Source organism: Emys orbicularis, chromosome 8 (assembly GCF_028017835.1).
Source record: "Emys orbicularis isolate rEmyOrb1 chromosome 8, rEmyOrb1.hap1, whole genome shotgun sequence".
NCBI lineage: Eukaryota > Metazoa > Chordata > Testudines > Emydidae > Emys > Emys orbicularis.
The window spans coordinates 91,979,464-92,003,653 of NC_088690.1; the positions used below are offsets into that span (position 1 = coordinate 91,979,464).

The window sequence follows — 24,190 nt, forward strand, 5'->3', positions numbered from 1 at the left end:
AGCCCCTGCCCAAGCGTGCTCAGGGCAGCTGCCCCACATCAGGCCCTGGATAGAAGCTCCTTAGGAGCCCAGTAATGTCACTCCCAAAGGGGCTGGCAGGTGTTGCTACTGGGTGAAAGATCCCCTTCACTCTCTCTGCACACAGCAGGAGCCAGGACTGGGGCTTTGTTCATTCCAAAGGCCTCACAGAGACCAGGACTTGAAGCAGATCAAATCCAGCTCCCAGTGAACCTGCTGCCCCTTAGCCCCCCCCCTTCTCCCTGCCCTAAGCCATTAGGCCAGTTGTGGGAGAGATTGTCTTGCATCAGGATCTCAACATTCCTGGTCACTGAGCCCTGACTGAGGCGTTTTGGGAAGGCAGCAGGGACAGGAGTGCCACTGCCCCCACCCCAGGTCATTGCTTTCCCCAAGACAAGCCAGTGAGGGTCAGCCCCCTGTGGGATGCTGGCAAGGGCTCCTGGTTTTGATTGGCTCCGCAGCTCCCATGCCAGACATGCCCGTGGCCAGTCTGCTGGGTGTTCTCCAGTCCCCTCCCCACAGGAGCTTCCAGTTTACTAGGGTCAGACTCACTGCGTGAGGTGATGTATTCAGGGGCCTTGCCTGGGCCCAGAGGCAGGGCCTCCTCGTAGTAATCTTCAGGTGGGGGGGTTGTGGGAAGTGGTGGAGGAGGGTCCCTGGGAGCCTACAAAGGAGAGAGAGACCAGTGTGAATTAGAGTGAAGGAGCAGGATGGGGCTGAGTTACAGGGTGTCCAAGGGGCCATCAACAAGAGCTGTTCCCATAACGGCAAGAGAAGGGTAACAAGTCTCCTCCCCAGCCTCCTGGATCTGCGTGTGCCTCTCCCCATCCAAGAGGTTATCAAACCCAGAGCCCAGACCCTCCCCTTTCGCTGTCTGCTTCCACCCCCTCAGAGCAGACAGGGACTGTGGCTTGAGAAGCCCCAGCCCAGCCATAGTCACGTTCCAACCCAAATGCTTCCAGTTCTTGTCCTTTCACTACCACGTGACTGTGACAGGGCCCCAAGAACCTGTGGGGATGGAGATTTTGAGGTGGCTGGACTCACATTTTTAGATGGATGGCTCCTTGTGAGCTCCAAGCCAATGCCCTCGCTGGTGTCCCCATCATCCTCCTGCATATCCTGGAGAACCCGCAGATCACAGTCTGGAGGGGGGTTAGAGAAAAGAGATGCTAAGCCAAGCAATGATGCCAGGGACAGGGCTCCCCAAACAGACCTTCAGGGAAGGTCTCTCTCTCTTTCTCAGTGCCACACACACTGACCACCCCCAGCCCACACCAGAATTAGCCTGTTGTCACAAGAACGTCATTCATAGTCCAAAACCAACAAGGAGTCCTTGTGGCACCTTAGAGACTAAAATTTATTTGGGCATAAGCTTTTGTGGGCTTCACACCACATCTTCCCAAGCGGAACAAGCTTTGGCGTTTCTATAGTCACGTTCGTATTTGGGTGCCTCAAAGTGAGCTAGATATTGGGGGGAAGGGGGTGAAGGAACTGCATAGACCAGTGTGACAGCAATGGGGTCACACCCCACTTCGGGAAGTGGATCTAGTTTTATTGGTGCGGTGAATGTTCCCACTACACCAAGGTTATATCCTGCTCTTTCCATCCCTGCCCTGGGAGCAGTCACCTGGGTAGCCAACAAAGAGGGACTAGAGCCCTTGAGTAACGGGTCATCCAAAGGATGGGGCTTCACTCCCACTGCTGAGGGAGTCGGCCCTCTGCCTGGGGTTGTGGGAGTTGAGCTCTGAGCCTTGTAGGCTGGAGCAATAGCTAGAGAGTCAGCAGTTCAGCTGCATGGCCAGCAAGGTGTGGAGGGATCTCCAGACTGGTGATGAGCTGGTTGAGCTGTACGTACCAAACTCTTCAAAGAGGGACTCCACGAAGCTGGTGCTGTTCTGCAGGGCTGCGGTGTTCACGTACATGTAGTCCAGAGCCTTCCCTGAGAAGGAGAAAGGACATTACCACTGCTGGGGAGGAGCAAAGTCAACTTCTGACTGCATGGGCAGGGCAGGATGGCATGGCCAGCCCAGGGAACTCTTAGAATCATAGAAGATTAGGGTTGGAGGAGACCTCAGGAGGTCATCTAGTCCAACCCCTTGTTCAAAGCAGGAGCAACACCAACTAAATCATCCCAGCCAGGGCTTTGTCAAGCCAGGCCTTAAAAACCCTCTACGGATGGAGATTCCACCACCTCCCTAGGTAACCCATTCCAATGCTTTACCACCCTCCTAGTGAAAAAGTGTTTCCTAATATCCAACCTAGACCTCCCACACTACAATTCGAGACCATTGCTCCTTGTTCTGTCATCTGCCACCACTGAGAACAGCCGAGCTTCGTCCTCTTTGGAACGCCCTCCCCCCCCGCTTCAGGTAGCTGAAGGCTGCTATCAAATCCCCCCCACTCTTCTCTTCTGCAGACTAAATAAGCCCAGTTCCCTCAGCCTCTCCTCGCAAGTCATGTGTCACAGCCCCCTGATGATTTTTGTTGCCCTCCGCTGGACTCTCTAATTTGTCCACATCCTTTCTGTAGTGGGGGGCCCAAAACTGGACGCAATACTCCAGATGTGGCCTCACCAGTGCCGAATAGAGGGAAATAATCGCTTCCCTCAATCTGCTGGCAATGCTCCCAATATGCCGTTAGCCTTCTTGGCAAGAAGGCTACACTGCTGACTCATATCCAGTTTCTCATCCACTAATCCCCGGATCCTTTTTTGCAGAACTGCTGCTTAGCCATTCGGTCCCCAGCCTGTAGCAGTGCATGGGATTCTTCCATCCTAAGTGCAGGACTCTGCACTTGTCCTTGTTGAACCTCAGATTTCTTTTGGCCCAATCCTCCAATTTGTCTAGGTCACTCTGGACCCTATCCCTACCCTCCAGCATATCTACCTCTCCCCCCAGTTTCTTGCAGCAAACTTGCTGAGGGTGCAATCCATCCCATCATCCACATCAATAAAGATGTTGAACAAAACCGGCCCCAGGACCGACCCCTGGGGCACTCTGCTTGATACCGGCTGCCAACTAGACATCGAGCCGTTGATCACTACCCGTTGAGCCTGACAATCTAGCCAGCTTTCTAGCCACCTTTCCATTCATCCAATCCATACTTTAACTTGCTGTCAGGAATACTGTGGGATACCGTATCAAAAGCTTTGCTAAAGTCAAGATATACAACTCTGTTGGACCCCCCTCAAATGGGCACACACCCAGCTCCCCAGGAGTAGTAACCCAAGAGACCACTGCAGCCATAGGGGCAGCCAGCCCAGCTAATCAGACCACGCATGCGCATCTGCAGCACCCCTCACAAGGACACCTGGTTCCCAAGGGCAGCAGCCCGAGGGGGGGAGAGCAGCAGGGAGGTGGCTGGCGAAGAAGTTGGAGTGCACAGAACGACACAGAGCAAGGATAAGGAAGCACAGGGGGGAAACCTACAACTCTCCATCCCACGGAGGGTCATTTCAGAGGGTCCCACGGGGATATTTTCACTCTGCGGGGTGCCATGGGGAGGAGGCGGCCCTCCAGGTGTGAAGCCTATCCCCTCTCAGCAGAAACTGCCAGCAGGAAGGCCAGTGGGAATGAGTGTTTCCACAGGAAATGCAGAGCAATTCCAGCCCAGTCACAACAATTCCCTTCCCTGGGCTGGGCCTGTTTGCACAGGAGCTGCCGGTGTCAGTGCGCAGGAGTGTGCCAGTCGGCCTGATGTACACATGCTGTGTAACTCTGACGTCCGACAGCTGGAGAAAGGGGAAAAGAGGTCTCATGGGGGTCCTGCTGCAGCAGGGATCTGCCAGGGTTTGCCAAGGAGCAGTGCCAAAGGACGATACGAGCAAGCGCTTCAGCAGAGGATACGGAGACATGTCGCACTGAAACCAGAGAACTTTCCATCCCAGAGCGCCTGCAGCTCCCATTGCACGGCAGGTGAAACAGTAATAAATACAGAGAATTCGTCGGTATCCAGAAGGCTTGAATAAATCAAAAGGGTAGAGCAGTGGGATCTTGCCAGCTATTGTTTAATGCCGGTATCTCTGCTACTCAAGGTCAACTGGAGGACTTTTTCTTTGCATGAAAAAACCACCAGAGGGAGTCATGCACCTCATCAATAAAGGGGTCGGATATGCAGCCAAGCAATAAATGACTCTCTAGAGAGATCCAAGGGCTGGGTGCTCCACCTTCCTGGCTGAATGCTCTGCCTCATGAGCTAGAGGAGAGCCAGTGCTAGTTCATTCATGCCTCACCTCAGTTTTCTGTATCCCCATTTTATATTCACTGCACTGGATGAAGGAAAAGGCAGTTTCTACGGCTGCCCATGACGGTTACTCCAAATTCCCTGGCTGCTGCAGAAGAGTCCAGTCCTGATGCCTGAACTACAATCTCTCTCTGCCCACAGCCAGGAGACTGCACTGTCTGTTTGCCATGGAGAGTCCTTGGCTGAGACAAGCTCTTCTCCTCCCCAGCTCCACGGACAGATCTGCGAATCCCCCAGGAGACAGACAGCTCCCAGGCCCTCACTCCTGCAGCCTACGGGAAGGCTTTACCCCAGAGCACCAAGAGGGGTTCTGACATCCAGTCTAATTTAGAACCAGGCTTCTCCACCCAGGGCATCCTCCCAAACTTAATGCTGTAAAAGCAAGCGTGCTGCACAGACCAGATCTGTGCTGGGGCTGTGCAGACTGGAGGCATGACACTGGCCCCTGCCCCTAGGCGGGGGCAGAGCCTCCTTTGCAAAGCCAGTTAAACCTCAGGGCAGTCCTGGAGAGAAGTGGGGGGAGAAGAAGCGGAGCGAGGCGGTGTACAGTAGGGGCCAGGAGAGCTTACTGACCTGCAGGGGGCTGCAGCTTTTGCAGGATAGTGGAGACGGCCAGTTTCTTCTCCATGGTGGTAGCGCTCAGGTACTCATGATCCAGCAACTTGAGCAGCAAGCTGAGCTCCGGGAGGAGCTGGTCCAGCACTGGGGAAAGCAGCAGAGAGAACAGGAGTCAGGGAGCCAGCTGGGGGAGGAGAGAACAAAACGATCCAGGCTGAGGGGTTTGGGCTACTACAAAGGCTGGAGGGGAACTAGGAAAAAGCAGCCTGGGGGCAGGGACTGTTTGTGTTCTGAGTTTGTACAGTGCCTTGCACCATGGGGCCCTGGTCCAGGATTGGGGCTCCTGGGTGCTCCGGCAATACAAATAATAAACACACACACCACCACCGACTGAGTGTTTGGACAGAGATACAGCAGAGCCTACCAGGGAGCTGGAGAAACAATAACTCCATTTCCAGCTGATCCTGCAGGAGGGCACCCACTCTGTCAGGTCATCTGATCATCACCTGCAGGCAGGGGACCCTGCTCACTGCTTTTGGATACCCTCTATAAAACCCCCTCTCTTGGGGGTCAGTCACATACTGGTTTGGAGCCAGCGTCCATTTTTCAGACCCCTCCCCTTTGGGATCAAAGGGGACATCAGATAAAATAGTCTCAGAAACTAAACGCACTCAACCCAGAACTAAAACACGTTGTGCATTTACAAGCAGAGGCAACTGCAGGCAAAGAGTGAAGGGGAAGATGGGCGAGCAGAGACTCTAAGGGTACGTCTACACTGCCCATGTCACAGCGTGGCCACGGCAGCATTGTGACGTGGGCAGCACAGTCACGCTTTATCGCCGGGGGAGAGCTCTCCCAGCGATAAAATAACCATCCCGAATGAGCGGTGGTAGCTTTATTGCCAGCAGTGCAGCTCCCAGCGATAAGGCGTTGTTTATACTGGCGCTTTTCAGTGCTAAAACTTTTGTCGCTCAGGGGATTGTTTTTTCACACCCTGAACGACTAAAGTTTTAGCGCTGAAAGTGGCAGTGTAGGCACAGCCCAAGCCTTGAGACTGAGCAGGTCTTAACCTGACACCCGGCTGCCAATAAAGATAACGTCCTTGACATTATTTCCCCCTATTCCTTGACCCGATCCTCAATTCCTATCATGGTTTTTTAAATAACCCCCCTCCTTGCAAGGTTGGGAATTACGTTCCTTATATTTTTTTCTCCGCTCTGTCAGACATGGACACAGCACTGTTATTGTAAGGTAGCTCTTGGGTGCTGGCAGCCATTTTCAGAGGAAGAGCAGGAGAACATATGTTTTGGAAGGAAAACAGAGCTTCCAGAGGACTTTGCAGGCCTAGCGTTCTGCACCTCCCCACTTTGGTGCAGAGAGGGGCTGCTTCAAAGAGTTCCACATGATTGGTGTTGTTTTAAACTGGTTTAGGAGCCCCTTTTGCTTTGTGGCTTCTGCTTCAACAAGGCCGGCTGGCCAGAGACCCCCCTCAAGCCACCTCTGGGCTCCTGCAGCTTTTCACACCCCTGCGTGGAATGCAGCAAAGGCCAGTTGGTATCTTCAGAGGTGCTAAAAATCAAGCTGCTGCTACAGAGCAGGGAGGGAGGGAGAGAGAGATAAGAGGGGCTGAAGGGCGAGGTTGACATTGTGCAGAGCACCCTTTGTCATCTGGAGAGTGGCTGCTCTCCTGTCCAGACACCTCTTGGACAGTGTTCACTATGCAAACACACACATACAGACTCTTCTGACCTTGTGTCATAGGCAGGAGACAGCTGGCCACCTGCTGAGCTCACTGGGGAACACTGGCCTATCAGATCATAAGAACATAACATAAGAATGGCCGTACTGGGTCAGACCAAAGGTCCATCTAGCCTAGTATCCTATCTACCGACAGCGGCCAATGTCAGGTGCCCCAGAGGGAGTGAACCCAACAGGCAATGATCAAGTGATCTCTCTCCTGCCATCCATCTCCACCCTCTGACAAACAGAGGCTTGGGACACCCTTCCATACCCATCCTGGCTAATATCCATTAACAGACTTAACCTCCATGAATTTATCCAGTTCTCTTTTAAACACTAATAGTCCTAGCCTTCACAACCTCCTCAGTCAAGGAGTTCCACAAGTTGACTGTGCGCTGTGTGAAGAAGAACTTCCTTTTATTTGTTTTAAACCTGCTGCCCATTAATTTCATTTGGTGGCCCCTAGTTCTTGTATTATGGAAACAAGTAAATAACTTATTTACTTTCTCTACATCACTCATGATTTTATATACCTCCATCATATCCCCCCTCAGTCTCCTCTTTTCCAAGCTGAAAAGCCCTAGCCTCTTTAATCTCTCCTCATATGGGACTCGTTCCAAACCCCTAATCATTTTAGTTGCCCTTCTCTGAACCTTTTCTAATGCCAGTATATCTTTTTTGAGATGAGGAGGCCACATCTGTACGCAGTATTCAAGATGTGGGCGTACCATGGATTTATAGAAGGGCAATAAGATACTCTCTGTCTTATTTTCTATCCCCTTTTTAATGATTCCTAACATCCTGTTTGCTTTTTTAACCACCGCTGCACACTGCGTGGACGTCTTCAGAGAACTATCCACGATGAAGCCAAGATCTTTTTCCTGATTCGTTGTAGCTAAATTAGCCCCCATCATATTGTATGTATAGTTGGGGTTATTTCTTCCAATGTGCATTACTTTACATTTATCCACATGAAATTTCATTTGCCATTTTGTTGCCCAATCACTTAGTTTTGTGAGATCTTTCTGAAGTTCTTCACAGTCTGCTTTGGTCTTAACTATCTTGAACAGTTTTCATTATCACTATTCAAATAGCTCAGCAGGGCATTCCTCAACTTCTATCACTCCTATGACCATAGAGCCTAATGGTCCCAGCCAGAGTGGGGCCCCATTGTGTCACCTACTGTACAGACAACCCCTGCCCCAAAGGGCTCACAGTATTATTGAATACCTACAGGAGGCCTCCAGGAGAGCTGACAACGCAGCATAGACTCAAGTGCCAGCAGCACACAGAAGACACTCAGCTCTATAGTCTTTGTGTCAAATGGGAACTGCACCATCGCCTAGTTTTCTCCATGCCTGGCCAAAGTCAGCAGCTGGGTGAAGTGGATCCTAGGCAATATTGGGTGGGGTGGTGGGGGAATATTAGCTAGATCAAAACAAACCGAAACTGCTCCACAGAACTTGCCTCCACTCTAGGTTTGTCTTGGCTGGATTTAAAGGCGACGCTGTTAGAAGGTGTTAGTAACATGGTCTAGTGGAGACAGGCAACATGTTAGAAGTCTACACTGCCTTGTTTCCATCACACGTTTAGGTATGTCTGCACAGCACATGAAGGCACGACTAGCGCGGACAGGTATACCCTTCAACCTAGCTAGCACAGGATAGCAATAGCAGGGAAGATGCGGCAGCACGGACTTCAGCACAGGATAGCAAGTACAAGCTCGCTGGGGACCTGAGGTAAATACTCAGGTTGTGAGCCCACGCTGAAGCCTGTGCCACCACATCTATACTACTCCTGTTGGTTGTACTAGATGCCCACGCTGGTGTCAATGCCTACCTGTGCTAGAATCACACCTTCACTGGTGGTGTAGACGTACCCATCAAATGTGTGAAAAAGTGCCAGCTAACACTGTACCTTTAAATGTTAGGCATAGCAAGCCTAGAACATCCCCCTCTTTTGAGGGCCTCTGCCCTCAGACTGGTAAGTCACTACACTGCTCAGTGCTACTGGATACCCAAATAACCATGTGGTGAAACAGGCTCACTTCTGTCTGCACCTGATGAGAAGATTGCAACCCCTCCTACAAGACACAGGCCTGACTACCTTGATCTATGCAGTCATGGCTTCCTAGCCATGAGTTTCAATAATTAAGTGGAACAAAGCACTAGATCCCAAAAGGGATTCCAACTGGAACAAAACATGGCAGCCTGTCCGCTTAGCGATACAGATTGGCATGAACATGCTCCTGGCACTGGCTCCCCATGGAGCACAGAGCCCAGTTCCAGGTCTCTGGTCTGTTATCCAAAGCTCTCCATGGAATTGGCCCAACTACCGAGAGATTGCCTCTCTGCCCATGACCTTAGCCGCCAATGGCAGTAATGTTCCACTGGAACAATGAATCTGTGGACCCTCAGATTAGTCCAGGAGGCAGAGCTGGATTTGGACTATGGAACTCCTGGCCACAAAGTACAAGAATGACCACAGAACTAACCACTTCCACAACTGAATGCAAGACTCATTTCTTCAACTTAGCTTTCCTTCTCTCTCTCTCTCTCTCCCCCCCTCTCTCCCCTACAGGCTGGGAAGAAAGAGACATCGTTGTTATTTCTGCTTTGAGGGACTTGGGACCTGCTCAGATAACGTGCTGAGTTATGTGGGGGTGAAGGTGGGGAAAGGGGATACAAGAATCTAGATAGCAAGCAACTTTCCAATAAGCAGGTGTACATCACATAGCTGTTAACCCAATTCCTCACTCGAGTTCCCATCTCTGTGCACCCCAAGGCAGACGTTACCCATACCAGCCATATATACTACAGCGTATACCAGAAAACACACCCTGCAGCTTTCATAGGTCTTCTCCTCCTGCTATGCTGGGCTGCACTACACACTCTCCGAGTATCCCTGATGCTGATCAGACTGGCTTCTCCCTCCCCAGCACAGAGCTACCATCCGTGGTTTTGGCCTGCATAGGAAGTGCAGGTTTAGGGTTGTCAGATTAGGGACATGAGAGCTGGGGTGGATAAGATCCAGACAGGTTGCAAATATCACACACAGCCTGAACCGAGCTGCTGAGAGTTAAAGTTTGCCCCTCTACTTTGTTCCATTATTTTTCATTTTCATGCTGTCCCAGGTCCTAGTGGGACCAAGTGCAGAAGTGCTGCGTGACTGGGTCAGCCTTGCTGTACTTCTGGCCCAAATGGAAGCAACACCTCAATGGAAATCTCACGTGCAAGCCTCACACAAGATCTCCAGCCCAATTTTGCAGACTCAGGGGATTCTGAGGAGGTCTGGAAATGCACCTGAACTTCTGGGGGCTAGCTTGGATCTAAACTAACAGTTTAAGGTTTGCCCACCGCTAATTATGGCACAGCAGAGGCTTTGACACTTTCAAGAAAAGGCAGGTCTTTGAGAGCAGAAGGCAAGTCAGATGCAGAAAACACCAGGGACAGGAAAAACCTGCCATTAGAGAACAGCAAAGGAAAGAAACATCAGAAGCCAGAGATAGAGTCTTTCCTTAGGCATGTCTGAGCAATCACCTGTTGCCAGCAAATCTGGGAGGACAGGAAAGTGTTGGCTAGGGAGGGAAAGGCTGAGGACCCAGTGGGAGAATTGCAGTTGAGCCAGCCATTAATTCTCTGTGTAGACATTAGTGTAAGTCGTAGGACCTCCTTGCACCACAGTTACCCGATGGTAAAGAACAGGCAGTGAAAAGAAAAAAAAACAACCACCAACCAGGCTCAGCATGAGCCGAGATCCCCAGGGGGAAAGCACTGAGGAGGAGGAGGGGAGAAAAGACTTGCACTCCTCAGTCACTGCAGCTTGCTCGGGGGTAGAGAGCAGCATTCCCAAGTCAACAAGCGCTCCCTGCTGATTTCATACAGCTCAACAAGCCCCCCACCTGGGACCCTGTCCCGCTGTGGGAACCTTCTCTCTCCAAAGTACCTTCAGCCCAGCCCTTCCCCCGCTTCCTCCAGGGAATCAGTGTGTCATCAGCACAGCAACAAGATACCCCTGAACTAATCTGCCACTGATGGGATGAGTTTCTCAGCTGCTGTTACCCTCCCCGGCACACCCAGTTCTTGTCTTGCCTGTGGTCTGGTCGGGAGTGGGAATAGGACAAGAACAAACTATACCCCAAACCCAAGTTCTCCTTTGATTTTCATCACAGGTCCTGGGGACCGAATAACAATCCCTGCCAGCTGGTCACCATACCAGGCAAGAGTGTATTGAGTGCACAAGTGGTGGGTGCCAACCCAGGGTCAGGCTCTGAAGGAAGGCAGAGATTTGTGAATTCCAGTTCAGGGGGCCAGGAGAATGCCCAGTGAACCCCATTGCTGCAGGGGTTGCCAAAGTGATCATGCATCAGTACAAACATCAGCCAGACCCTGTTCTGAGAAGTGCACGTACTGTGAGTCAGCAAAATCCGAGCAGGCACGGTTCACAGCGGGCTCCAGGGCTCCGCAGCCAGAGTGGTGGGAGGCGAGTTCCTGGGGCTGACCACAGGGAGATTCGAATGTGCTGACGAGTGGAGCGGGGTGGAGGGTCGAGATATACAGCATGGGCATGCACCAGCCCCACCAGAACAAAGCTTCAGTTCTATGGCGTGTGGGAGGCGAGCGATCCGGCACCTGAGGGGAGGGTGCCACCCCCTAGATTGGGATGCCTGCACAGCAACCCCCAAACCACACAGGCCTCATTGCCATTCGTAATGGAAGCCTGGTGAGCCACATGGCCGGGGGGGAAGGGGGGGGATTTGGTGTTGTTTTTAAACAGGACTGGCAGCGTGACCGGCCACAACACCGTGCCATCTGCGTTAAGGAGGTGCTTGCTTGGAGCTGCTCGCTCCTCTTGACCTCAGTGGGGGATGCTCCGCCTCCTACGGGGTGAGTATCAAGGCAATGCTCCCGCACGGTGCAAGAGGTTGCTGTGCTGCAGGAGGCATTGGAAAATAAGGGTCCTGATTGCTAATGTTCATTAAAGACCTGTGGGTGTCTTGCAATAGTTGGGGGCAAAGCCCACATCCTGTCCAAATGCCAATTCAGACAGCTGTCTAAATTCCCCCTGCAGCTTCCATGGAAAACGGCTTTGCTGCAGCTTCAAGACAAGAGTCTCCTTCGCTTGGTGTGGTGTTGCTTTATGGCTGATGGCACCTGCCACCTTCCATCCCAGAGGCAGCTGCATTTCAACAGAGCTCGAAGGGATGCTGGTGTATAAGTGCTTGCGGACGGAGTCTAGGCTGGCTTCTCAGGAGTTCAGCCTAGGCGAGGTAAGGCGAAGATGGCTTTAAGCCACCCTGAGCAGCTCAGGCTGCAGGCTGAACTGGGGGCCACAGCACGGCCTCCAGAGCTGCTCTCACTTACAGCAGCCTTACGCAGCGGACTCTAGGTGCTCTGGCCACTTGCACGCCTGCCCCCAGCACAACCCTCTGCCATTGCCAGAACTGGAGGGAGATGGCGCAGGATCAGGTGGAGCAGCTCTGCATGGAAGGGGGGGAAAATTCCCCCAGGGGCCGTTCCAACCCCTTTACGCCCCAGGAGATGTAGACGGGGGCCTTGTGAGCTCGTCGTTGTTCAGCTGCTGGGCGAAGGTGTCTCCAGCTCATGTTCCGGCAGGTTATGTCTCTCTCCGGGCGAGGCTCTGCTCCTGAGGAAGGATGGAGAACTGAGCACTAAGCAGGGGGCAGTGCTGGCCCAGCTCAAGGGGGAAGGACCCTGTAGAGAAGCCCGTCCAGCTGCTACTCCCAGACATGGCGAGAGAGACACTGGCTTCTTCCAGATTTATTTCCAAAGATGCTCTGGTCTCAGATGGAGTCTGTCCGTGACTGATGGGTTCACCAGCCTTGAAACACGGCTGCTTTGATAAATGGACTGACAGGCAGAAGCCCTCTAGTTCCATGGTCATGCTTGTGGCCTCTGCAGAAGTGGGAGCAGGTCGTCTCATGAAGCAGCCCCCTGGGGTCAGCCCATGGCTGTGGGGAGCAGCAACACTAAGCAGGCAGCCCTGGCCAAGCTGGAGAGAATACAGCGGAGGTCCAGCATTGCCAACTCTTACGATTGTCTCTCGATGTTTGGGGGGGTTCTCAGAGCCCCAGCTCTTGGTGCCAGAGGACTAGGTGAGAATCCAGCTCTCTTTTTAAAGTGAGCCCATGTCTAGGCCTCAGGATTGCAGAGAACAGCTGGAAAAATGTGAGCTTGAGAGGCTACGAACCAAAGACAAGAACCCAACATTTTCAAAGTCTGTTTTTGGGGGGCCTGTGACAATGCGGTTCTGGCGGAACCCAACTGAGAGTGCCAACTCAGGACAAATTGCTCAAACAGGGCAGTTACAGCCCAAGGCTGGGGTTTTTTCCACCTCTAAGGCAAACCAAACCAGCCAGACTAAGAGGACTTCGGTCTCACCCCACTGGCTAACTGCAAGTCTCACAAACAATCTCCTTAGACACTCCAGTTTCCCAGTATTACCACCAGTGCCACTCGTTATGGGGACAAATGGTTATGAAAACCAAGACCCCAGTAAAAGAAAAAGGTTCTCCTGATCCCAAAGGACCAAGCCCCAGACCCAGGTCAATATACAAATCAGATCTTACCCACAAATCACGCTGTTGCCAATCCTTTAGAATCTAAAATCTAAAGGTTTATTCATAAAAGGAAAAAGATAGAGATGAGAGTTAGAATTGGTTAAATGGAATCAATTACATACAGTAATGGCAAAGTTCTTGGTTCAGGCTTGCAGCAGCGATAGAATAAACTGCAGGTTCAAATCAAGTCTCTGGAATACATCCCCCGCTGGGATGGGTCATTCAGTCCTTTGTTCAAAGCTTCAGCTTGTAGCAAAGTTCCTCCAGAGGTATGAAGCAGGATTGAAGACCAGATGGAGATGAGGCATCAGCCTTATATAGTCTTTTCCAGGTGTAAGAACACCTCTTTGTTCTTACTGTGGAAAATTACAGCAAAATGGAGTCTGGAGTCACATGGGCAAGTTCCTGCATACTTTGCTGAGTCTCAAGGCATATTTGCCTTCTCTCAATGGGTCCATTGTATAGCTGATGGTCCTTAATGGGCCATCAAGCAGGCTAGGCAGAGCTAACACCAGTTTGTCTGGGATGTCACCCAGCAGCATAGCATAAGTTTGAAATACAGACAGTATAGAGCCAATATTCATAACTTCAACTACAATTGATACACACATATAGACAGCCTAATCAGAACCAGTAAACCATAACCTTGTCTTAGACACCCCATTTTGACCCCCTTTATACAAGATTTGCGTGCCACTACAGGACCTTGGTTGCAACAACGATCTATATGGTCCCAGATTATATCAATAACGTCACAGGGCCTGACTGGAGTTTTGTTCACTTGGGGGTGGCGAGTCTGCAGGCCTAGAGCTGATGCGGACTCTGAATCTGGTAGAGATGGGCCCAGACACACCCAGGTTCCCCCTACTCTCTCCCCACCTCTTCTCTGGCTGGACCTGAAGCCCCGACAACTCTGGTTTCTGGGGGCAGGTTTCTAGCCCAGGTCACTGCCTGTCCAGGATGCAGGCAGGATACGGCCCTCACAAGCCTCTTCCTGCCTCCTCAGCTGATGCACTTCTATCTCCACAAACCTTCTGTTTCCTTCTCCCTCACCAGAGCCAAGCTAGACATTAACCCCTTAGCACCTTGGCGGAGATGGATTGGTCAGCGCCTCTCTCCCCACCAGTCTACGTGCAGGGGGTTTGCAGACACCCTGCTCTATTGCTGGGCTCCAGACCATGAGGGGCTGGGAATCAGACCTCCACCCCTCTCCGGAAAGCTTCAGCAAGGCTTGGGAGCAGGCCCCACCCAGCTGGTCTGTGATGGGAGAAGGAGGTGTGTGACCCTTGGCTGAGAGACCAGGGCTCCTGTGCACTGTAACACAGCTGAGCTCCTGAGCAGGAAAGAACAGAGACATGGGACCAGCCTGCTTAGTGTCAAGCTACTGCAGGAAACCCCCTCCCCTGCTAACAGCTCCAGAGCCACAAGGCCCAGTTTGGGTTGCCAATTTTGGTTGGACGTATTCCTGGAGGTTTCATCATAGGACATAACCTTTCATTAAAGATTAATCTTTAATCCTGGAGGGTTGGCAACCCGGGCTCCAAACACCACCAACAAAATAAATGGATTTCTTCAAGCACAGAACTTGGAGTAAGGGTGAATGAGGTCAGACAGTAGAACGGGCTGGGACAGTGCTCAGCTGCCACCTAATCAACCTTTCATTGTCCTCATTCTCCAGGAACCTGTGGATGATGCAGGGGAAGGGGTGCCTCCCAGTGGGACAATCTCTCTTCACAACCCCTTGAGGTCTACACTGGAATATCCCATCAGGGCACTGAACCAACAAACTGCAGCAAAACCAAACACCACCATCCAGAAATACAAGGATGTTCCATGGGCCAAGAAAGCGAATCACCCCTTGGGGGAGGTGGGTGCCATTCCTCCATAGCTCAGGAGGGGTGACAAGCTGGTGGGGCACAAGGGTTGAATGAAGTCTCTGGGATCCCCTGTCCGTCGTGCCCACTTGTCTTTTGGCACTTCGGCTTTGGTGGCAGCCAGGGACATTCAGTCCAGCCAGTGTAGGGAGCGTGTCATCCACACACACGGGAAGTTTCCTGTCAAGAGCCCATCTACCTGGTATCCCCAGCTATAGCCCTCTTCCCTTCCACTTCTAGCCTTCCCAATTCCTCCTCCCAGTCAGTGATCTGGTCACTCGCTCTGTGGGTTAACAGCATTTCTGAAAAAAAGGGACACTCACAGCTGCCCAATACCTCTGCCCTCAGCCACCTTTAGTTATTAGCAGTTCACTCAGCTAATGTGACATTGACGCGCTAAGTTAACGTCACCCAGACACATGAAACTCACTGTTCGCCTGAACGAGCCCACATCACCCCCACATCCCACCACCGGCTGGGGTAAAACCAGGCTTAGGGAAGGGGAACAATGTAGCCCAGAAGCATCAACTCCTCTGGGTTCCCCTACTGCAGAACGGCCTGTATGTCCCCCATAGCCATACTTCTAAAGCTGACCTTGGCGGTGAAGAAAAAAAGCAATGCCCGAGGGCACTAAGAAACACCCTCCTCCTATGCAAACAAGTTGTCCTGAATCTTTGCATGCCCAGACTAGCCACCCATAGCAGGTGCTAGACCTCAGTCTGTGGTGCAGGCCAGGCCCTGTCCTCTTGCCAGCCTGCGTCACAGCCACCAGTTCCTGCCCGAGGGTCTCAGACTGACTGAGGGCGAAGGGGTAAGTGGCTGGTCTATTAATAGTCACAAAGCAGGCATGATGTGGTAAATGGGGGTGACGGGGAAGGGTCAGGAGACCCCGGCGCTTACACAAACTACAAGCAGCGTCTGCAGAAGAGGCGAGAGCCCTGATAAGCGAGGCCTGTAACGTGGCATTGCAAGCTGGTGAGCTCATCCAGTGCCGCCTTGACGGATGGCCCTGGAGTTGGGGGGCATGAAGCTAGGATCCAGACTGGCACTGAGGGCTCCTTTGTTTTCCCCTCGGCTGAGCTGTCCCCTCCTGTCTCCCTTGTTAAACGCACACCGAAATACAAATTGAAGGGGGAAAAAAGCCAATCAAAGAGGCCTGTGATCCCAGCTGGGGGCATGTGAGTTGCCGAGCCAAGTCTGCCCCGGGGGAGCGGAGGAGGGGAAGGAATTAATTTCCGACCTCGTTAGGCTCCCAGCCCAGATAAGGTTAATGTATGGTGGCTGCAGGAAATGAGAGAGGAGATTGTCTGAGGCTTGGCTCTCAAGAGGCTTCCCACCCCCCACCCCTCCATTTTGCCAGCAGCTTTTGCTAGAGTTTGGGGTGCTAGGCAGGTAACCAACCTCCACTGATAGTGGGGAGTCCCATGGTCGCCCCCACCTTCCCATTTACAGTGGGGTGGTGCATGGTAGCAGGGAAATGCCGAGGCAACGCCTTTCGCCAGGACCTTCCTACTCCTCCAGAGGGTACAGCCACGCCATGGGGGAGGGGGGAACAGGATAGGATATGGCACGCTGCTAAAGGAGAGACGCATCAAGGGAAGTCCCAGTTAAGGCAGGGAAATCTGAGACATTAGGGGTGTCTTGCATCTCCCCTCCCAGCAATGCAGGATTGCTCCCTGCACTGTGTTCTCCAGTCTAAAATGGCTCAAGAGATGAGGCTTCTACCAAGTCCCCTGGCCAGGCCCCAGGGTGAGCACTCAAACCTTTCCCTCCCCTGTTTCTGGAAGGCACCAGCACTGATCCACACAGCTCTATTAATGCTAAGGAAACCCAGGGCAGCCATTCGCTTCACCCCACACACCTGCAAACCCTGTTCCCTTTAAAGGGTTCCCTTCTGCTCTCATAGTATAAATCCTAGGCAGGCCCCCACAATATTGCTGTGTGTCACTCAGCACTGTACAAGTGCTCTGTTCAGCCATGGACAAGTCCTCTCCAGCTGGTAAGACTTGGAGCACTGGAGGGAGTAGAGGGAAGAAGAAAGGAAGCCAGGTTAGCAGAAATGGACTTTGCATTAGCATAGTTCTGAGTCTCACCTCCCAGCACCGACGCCCAAGTGACTAGATGGTCACCTGGAGGCAAATTACTCAATGGCAGGATGGAAACAGCTTCTAGACCAATACCACCAGTTAGAGATCTACTTTTGTAAAACAGATTGCAATAGTTTGCCCTTCTCTAGCACCATCCATCATAGGAGCCGAAGCTCTGTACAGACATTAATTAATCCTTCTACAACCCTGTCAAAGTAGGCAAATATTTTTATACCGATTTTGTAGATGGGGCAACCGAGGCATAGAACAATCACATGAGTTGCTCACGATTGCACAGTGGACCAGTGAGACTAGGAAAGGGAATCCAGGAATCTTTCTGATTGGTAGATCACGGTCAGAAGTGGTCTTAACTGTTTTGCCAGCAGGGCAGAAAACATTTTCACCCCTTCCCTCCCCAAACAGCAGAGCAATCAAAAGAGCTGGACAATCAAGAGCAGAGAGAAAAAAAAAGCCAAGTGGCAAGCAGTTCAGTGCCCCCTGGAGGTTGGCGCCCCAGTCCTGACTGCACTCCTTCGTGGAGATTAAAGAAGTGACATAAGCAAATCCACCTTTGAGATTTCTCTTTGCCCAAGAAATTGAAGACTCAGGCCAGAGGCCCCCTGGGAACCAGAGCTCAGAGGAAGGGGCTGTGCAGGGCTTTCCAAATGGCCTGGTGTTTTGGGGGTTTAACGTTCCGAGTGGCTGGGCGTCTCGTGCTCTCCCTTGAAAGCATTTGTGTCAACAAACAATTCTGGCCTTGGGGGCTCAATCAGCCGCAGCCGTGAAACCACAGAGCCCTGGAACAGAAACAACAACTGAGACATTAAAGGGCCTCCCTGCTCCCCAGAGGAGAAACTGAACTCCACATCAAAGCTGGCCAGAGGGTCTGAGCAGGTGAATGCAGCCAACAGGAGACCCCACACCCTCACCACGGAGCAGTAGCCTAGCTGATGAGGCATCTATAGGGGGCTCCCCCCTTATCTGGCTTTAAGGGATGGCTCTCACCTGTTTGTTTCTTCAGGGACTTCACTAACTTGCAACTGCTTGTGTTTAACCCCAGACATAGTTACCTGGAGCCCTGCTGGGCTGAGAGGCCCCTGGGAGCAGGTGGGTGTAGGATGGAATAGTGACAGAGGCCTTTCTACTGCAATGACAGCGTGGTCCCTCCCTTGGTACCCTGGGCCTTTCCCAAGAGGGAACTGGTTTCCAGCCACTGCTTTTGAGGTTTGGAAAAGGGAGGGAGGGATTTTTAGTTTGCAGGAGATAGGCGTTTGTGGAAGCAGCTGGTTTGGTGCTGGCTCTGACTACAGTAGTGGGGGAGTGGAGGTGACTCAGCTGAGCTGTTGTGGGAAGCCCAAGCCTGGAGTAGCAGAGGTCAGGACTGAAGTGCATTGGCAGAGCCAGTGAGGTGGGACGGCACTGCTCTGCCCATACCATGCCTGGCTCTTGCCAGTGCTATCAGCCCCTCGCTTTCTTGAATGCTAAAATTCCCCACCAGAAAACAGATGCGCTGGCCTCCCTGCTGGCTGTGCAGTCAGCCCATCCTGTGTGTGCGGGGGGGGGGGGGGGGGGGAAATTCCATCCTACTGTGCAGAAAGGAGATATTTGACCAGTCCCGCCATTGTGGTGTACCTCCTCTTCCGCTTTGTTTCTTCAGTATGGAGAGCTCTATCTTTGGAGCACTGCTATTTCCTCAGGGGGGCAGGGGGATTCCCACATTGCCGTGCCATAAAGGGATTGTTTGGTAGCAGTTAGCAGCTGCTGGCCCTCCTCTGTCCCACACGCTGGCACAGGAGCAAGATGTTGCTGCTAAGTGGACTCCCATCCAACCTGCAAAAAGCAGGGCACAGCAGAGCTTTTCCAGCAGTTTCCCAACCAGCAGAGCCTTGGGGAGGTTTGTTTCACGTGGAAAGGACAGTGGCCGGACTCGTAGCATTGATCCATACTCATGGGCTGGTGAAACTACTATGTGATAAGGCCCAGCCACTTACAAGGACAGGTCCAGGCCGGTGGCGAGGAGTCTCCGTGGGTTAATGCACTGGCCTTTCATCTTGGTTCTAATCCTGCCCAGAGGTCACAAGCAGGATACAGAGGCCCTCACCTGCTGCCACGTAGGACAGGTGGGCATGGTGCCCCCTCCCAAGCCTGATTGGCAAGGGAAGAGCTGAAATGAAAGTTGATGAGAAAGCATCTCTGGAACCCCCTGCATCTTCTCTGCGCTTGGACCCCCATCCCCAAGCCTGCAGCACCAGAATCACCGAGCTGCCGAGGCCCTGACGTCCTGTCCCTTCCTTCCTCTGGCTGGACATTACAAGCATTTCCTTCCGATCCCAGGTGAAGGCCAGGAGGGGGAGAGTGAGTGGGGGAAAATGATGACCATTGTTTGTAGCTAAAATAAAATACACACTTCCTGTTACTGTAGGCAGGGCCCCAAGACAATGCAGCTGCCAGTGGAGGGCTGTTTAGAGCAAACAAACCAGCAATAAACAGAAACATTTATAGTGCTATTGACCCTTGGAAAGCCATAAATAGGCAGGGAGCCCAGGGACAGCCATGGAAGGGGGTGAAGATTGGGGAAGACCAGGGGAAAGGGAATTAGCCTGCTACATTGCACTCACCCTGGCTGGAATTGCTCAGCTGCCTGGCTAGAGTAATGCACAGAGAGCAGCTCTGATAATGCAAGATTTATTTGCTTATCATTTATTCAGTGAAATGTGGCCAACTTCATCAGATAAATTATTCACAACGAATAATCCCATCGGCTCTGCACCACGGCGAGTGCTGAACAGACAGCCTGAGGGCCCATATGGGATTCCTCACACTAGAAGCAGGTTCTCCTAACTCCTAGGAGCCCGCCTGTCACACCGTGCCTGGGTTCGGCTGTGCAGGCCACTTCAACTGTAGCTCACATCCAGCCCGGGAGCCTGGTTTACTACAGCCAGGAAGGTAGGTCAGGACACCAGGGTTCTTCCTTACTGGTTTGGGAAGTGCCCTTAGAACTTTAGTGTGCACCTGGACAGCTCCCCAGAGAAGAGTCATGTTTGGGACCATGCAGGCCCCTGCAACATGCTCTCAGCGGCACTTACCCAGTTCTGCTGCCTCCCTCCTAACCTGTCCACAAGCCAGCATTCAAGGTCTTGTTTATTCACTGTAAAAGGCTGCGGTTGCTAGAGCAATTTGGTCAGGGCCCCTGCTCGTTCCCCACGCCTCTTCCATTCACCAGCTGCTTTCTTTTCAGTGGGGAAGGAGGTGGAGTGGGTGGAAAGCACAGGCCCCAACAGGCAAGGAAGTTCCCTGGCGTAGGGAAGCTCGGCTCTCCCACCATTGTTCCTTTGTATTGGCTGTATTTTGAACTTCCAGAAGAATTGTTACGAAGCTGGGAAACCTGCAAATTTTGCTGCCCCTTAGGCCTCTCCCACTGCCTCAAGGGAGGTCCATTGGCGCATGCTGTAGTGGGGATGGGTGTCCTAGGAGGGCTAGGTGCACACAGCTGGGGCAGCAAGAAACATGGCAGCAAAGAGGCTGAGAAACACAATGGGGAGAAGGAAGGACTTTCAGAATCCCCCACCTCACCCATTACCCCTGCAGTGTGTGTGGGAATGGCAGGGCTCCCTGTGGTGCCTGCTCCCCATGAGATAGCGCTCAGGCTGTTGGCCACCCCCCCCCCCCCCGACGCGGCTGTGTTTCAGTGGTGATGCGTGCATGCAGGTGATGAAGCACCTTGGGATTGACTCTTCTCTAGAGTGCTTTGGTCATTAACAAGCCCACTTAGGTCTTATAGAATGTTTCCAGAACTGAAGGCCTTGGGGATTCATGCAAACCTAGTACCCATACTCCGGCTCACCCACATTGTCTGGCTAGAGAACACCCCAACCGCTCCCCCTTCTATTATTCAAGTGCTGAATACGCTGAGGACTGGGTTACTAGAGGCAGTTTGCCCTGGAAGAGCCTCCGCTAGGCTGAGGTGCTCCTTGCGTGGCCCCAACCCAGACACAGTTGTTGCATTCTAGTGCCCAATTGCTGAGCAGGAGCCAATGCTCAGCTCTCCTAAAAAAACATCTCCACTCATCCCCACCCATGTGTGGGTTGCAAGCCTTCTGACCTCAGACTGCCCCAGAAGGGAATTTACCCATCCCACACATGCAGCAATCCTCCCTGCAGCCTCCCCAAACAGGGGGGGACTCTAGGATCATAGACTTGGCTTTGCCTTTCAGAACAGGTTAAAAATCTCCACCATAAGCCAACATCATGTGAGTCAAAAGAGGGATGAGTGTCCCCCTGTCCCATTGTGGTGATTAATAGCCTTACCGGATAACCCTAGACAAACTAGCCTTGAAGGATTAACATGAGATCCACTCAAAGGCAGGGGAAAGGGGGGGCGGTGTGGTCTCAGTTCAATTACTAGCTGGCTTCTCTTTTTATACAGGATGAAGGAGCCTGCAGGTTTCAGAAAAGGTCCACTGGCTCCCTTGAACTATCCCAGTGCAGGGGGAGAAGACACAGGAGAGCCAGAGATTAGATAGTGAAAAGGCTGCACGCACCAGCACTGACCTGCTGCTCCTTCTTCACCCTTGGCTCCACCGTGGACCGTGACCTGCTGCTGAGAGCAGCTGGCAGCAATGGGGTCCCCTCTGGGCCAGGTTGAAATGCTAGTGTAGATGGGCCCAGACCATTTTCAGTAGTGTTACAGCTGCCAATGTTGCTAGCTGCACTGGGTTCAAGAGGGTTTGGCTCCTGACCACACAGGCACCCATGCTGTTTTCAGCACTAGTTGAGGGGACCAGGAGTCCCCCTGTTGATAAAGGATTGCCTAGAATGGACCATTTTCCCTGGTATAAATAGGGCTTTTGCTATGGAGCTCTTAACACCTTATCAGTGGCAATCCTCTCAATTACACAGGAAGATGCAGAGACCCTGGCCCTGATTCTCAGTTATGAACTTGTAGCAGGAGCAAGGAGTGGGGGGCAGGGCAGTGCAAGGCAAAAGTGCAGGTGGGCCCTGGGAAGCCCCCAGTAGCGGTCATTCAGTGTGTCCTACATGGCCTAAACCCTTCCTCCCCCTGCCCCATTTTCTACACCAGGGAACAGCGTTGGTTTAGAGCTCTTCTATCAGCTCAGCCCCTTCACTAGCCAGAGGCACACAGCACAAATGGTATTCTCAGGGAGTTCACTCTACCCCCTTTAAGAAGCCAGAGCAGCAAAAGGGGGCCTTAGTGTAACAGGACAGGGCCTGCTACCTCCAGTTTATAAAACCGAGTGCACGTGCCAATGGTCCAAGACACAAGGAAGGGGCTGGAGGAAGAAGGAACCCACAATTCTCCATTACAGTAAGGGATTCCAGCTCTGTTCAAGCTTATGAGGCATTTTGCTTTTAAGGTTGCCAACTGGCCCTTAGGAAGCAAAATACACATCTCTCGATCATGGGGTCTGACCCCTACCAAGCTAGAGAACAGACCCCAAGTGGAGAGAGCTGGAGTTACAAACCATAACTGATTTAGCACAAAAAGCCGTCCCACTTTTGGACTCTCCAAGAGCCAGAACACACTGGATTTAGGGTAAATCTACAGAGCAATTGGGAGATGTGATTGCAGCATGTATAGACATACCTGAGTTAGTTTACATCTGGCTACCAGGGCCGGCTCTAGGCACCAGCAAAACAAGCTGGTGCTTGGGGCGGCACATTTTTAGGGGCGGCATGGCTGGCGCCAGAATGCCACCCCTAAAAATGTGCCCCGGCCGCCCTAGCTCACCTCCGCTGCTGCTGCCGCTCGCGTGCCGCGGCCGCTCGGGGTCTCCCCCTCCCTCCCAGGCTCTCAAACCTGGGAGGGAGGGGGAGATCCCGAGCGGCCGCGGCACGTGAAACAGCTGTTTCGCGCGCCGCTGCTCCCCCTCCCTCCCAGGCTTGAGAGCCTGGGGGGAGGAGGCAGGGCTGGGGATTTGGGGAAGGGGCGGAGTTGAGGCAGGGCCGAGGGTGGGGTAATTAAAAAACGGGGGGTGGGGGCAAAATTGTTTTTGCTTTGGGCGGCAAAAATCCTAGAGCCGGCCCTGCTGGCTACCTCTAACAATAGCAGTAAAGCCACAGCAGCACAGGCTAGCTACTTAAGTACATAAATCAGGGTCTCAGGCGGGCTTGTACTCAGACAGAAAGCCTGAGTCGACACCCACATTGCTGCGGCATCACTGCTATTTGAGTTAGCTGAGGTATGTCTACATATGCTGCAGTCACATCTCTGACTGCAGCAGCTCCACTGGAGTCACTCCTGACTTATCCCAGCATGCATGAAAGGACAATCCGGCCCTGGAGGTGTCTGCTGACCAGGGGTTTTACCAGCTGGCTCTTTAGCTCACACACACAGTGGGGTTCACTACCTGGCATTTAAATACTGTTTGTGTATACAAATAGTGAGGGAATAAAAACCAAAAAACCCACCATTATGCTTCTTTCCTGTTCCCCATGGGTTAGAGAGTGACATTGGGAAAGCCCTGCAGCATGTAGGAGCGTCATGACACTGCTGCTGGGCAGTTTGGAAGCATTTGCACCCCTCTGCTCCCCACTTTGGCACTACTCAAAGCAAGGATTTGCAGTATTTGCAAGAAGCATAAAGGTGCTTGTGTTATCCTTTAGCTAATCACTTATGTATCTTCATCATTAAATGGATGGAAGCAGCCTGTGCATGGACCTCAAATCCACATCTAGGGACAGCAGGGAAAAAACTCCATTTGACTTCAGAGTAACTCTATACTCACTTAGACCAGGGTTGGATGAGGGCCAGCAAGTTCTCCCCCAGACTGAATTCTGTCAACTCTTTGCACCTCCAGAGGTAAATCTTCAGCTCTATGGCGGAGTTTCCGTTTACCATCCCTTGCCCCACACATGAGCCCCTTCAGTTCAGTAGTCAGACTGATCTCTCATTTGTGGCACGGTAGCGCCAATTAAGTCTGGAGTCATGCCAGGGATGCACTTGGCTGAAGGAGTGGCGTGTTGACTAGCTTTCAATATTCCAGCTACTAGGATCATTTTCAAAAAAATGAAACTCCAGGCCTAGAGCATCTGGAGGGAGAAAAGTGCTGCTCTTCACAACAGCATAACCA

General features: G+C 52.3%; 1 protein-coding gene across 1 annotated transcript in view; it reads right to left on the reverse strand.

The window, feature by feature from the left end:
* AFAP1L1 (actin filament associated protein 1 like 1) overlaps nucleotides 1-23,958 on the reverse strand; it is a 39,976-nt gene extending 16,018 nt beyond the window's left edge. The window contains 6 exon segments of the mRNA XM_065409247.1: nucleotides 571-682; nucleotides 1,063-1,160; nucleotides 1,874-1,957; nucleotides 4,834-4,962; nucleotides 23,846-23,861; nucleotides 23,863-23,958. Coding sequence (XP_065265319.1) covers nucleotides 571-682; nucleotides 1,063-1,160; nucleotides 1,874-1,957; nucleotides 4,834-4,962; nucleotides 23,846-23,861; nucleotides 23,863-23,958 — 535 coding nt within the window.
* Nucleotides 23,959-24,190: the final 232 nt, after the last annotated feature.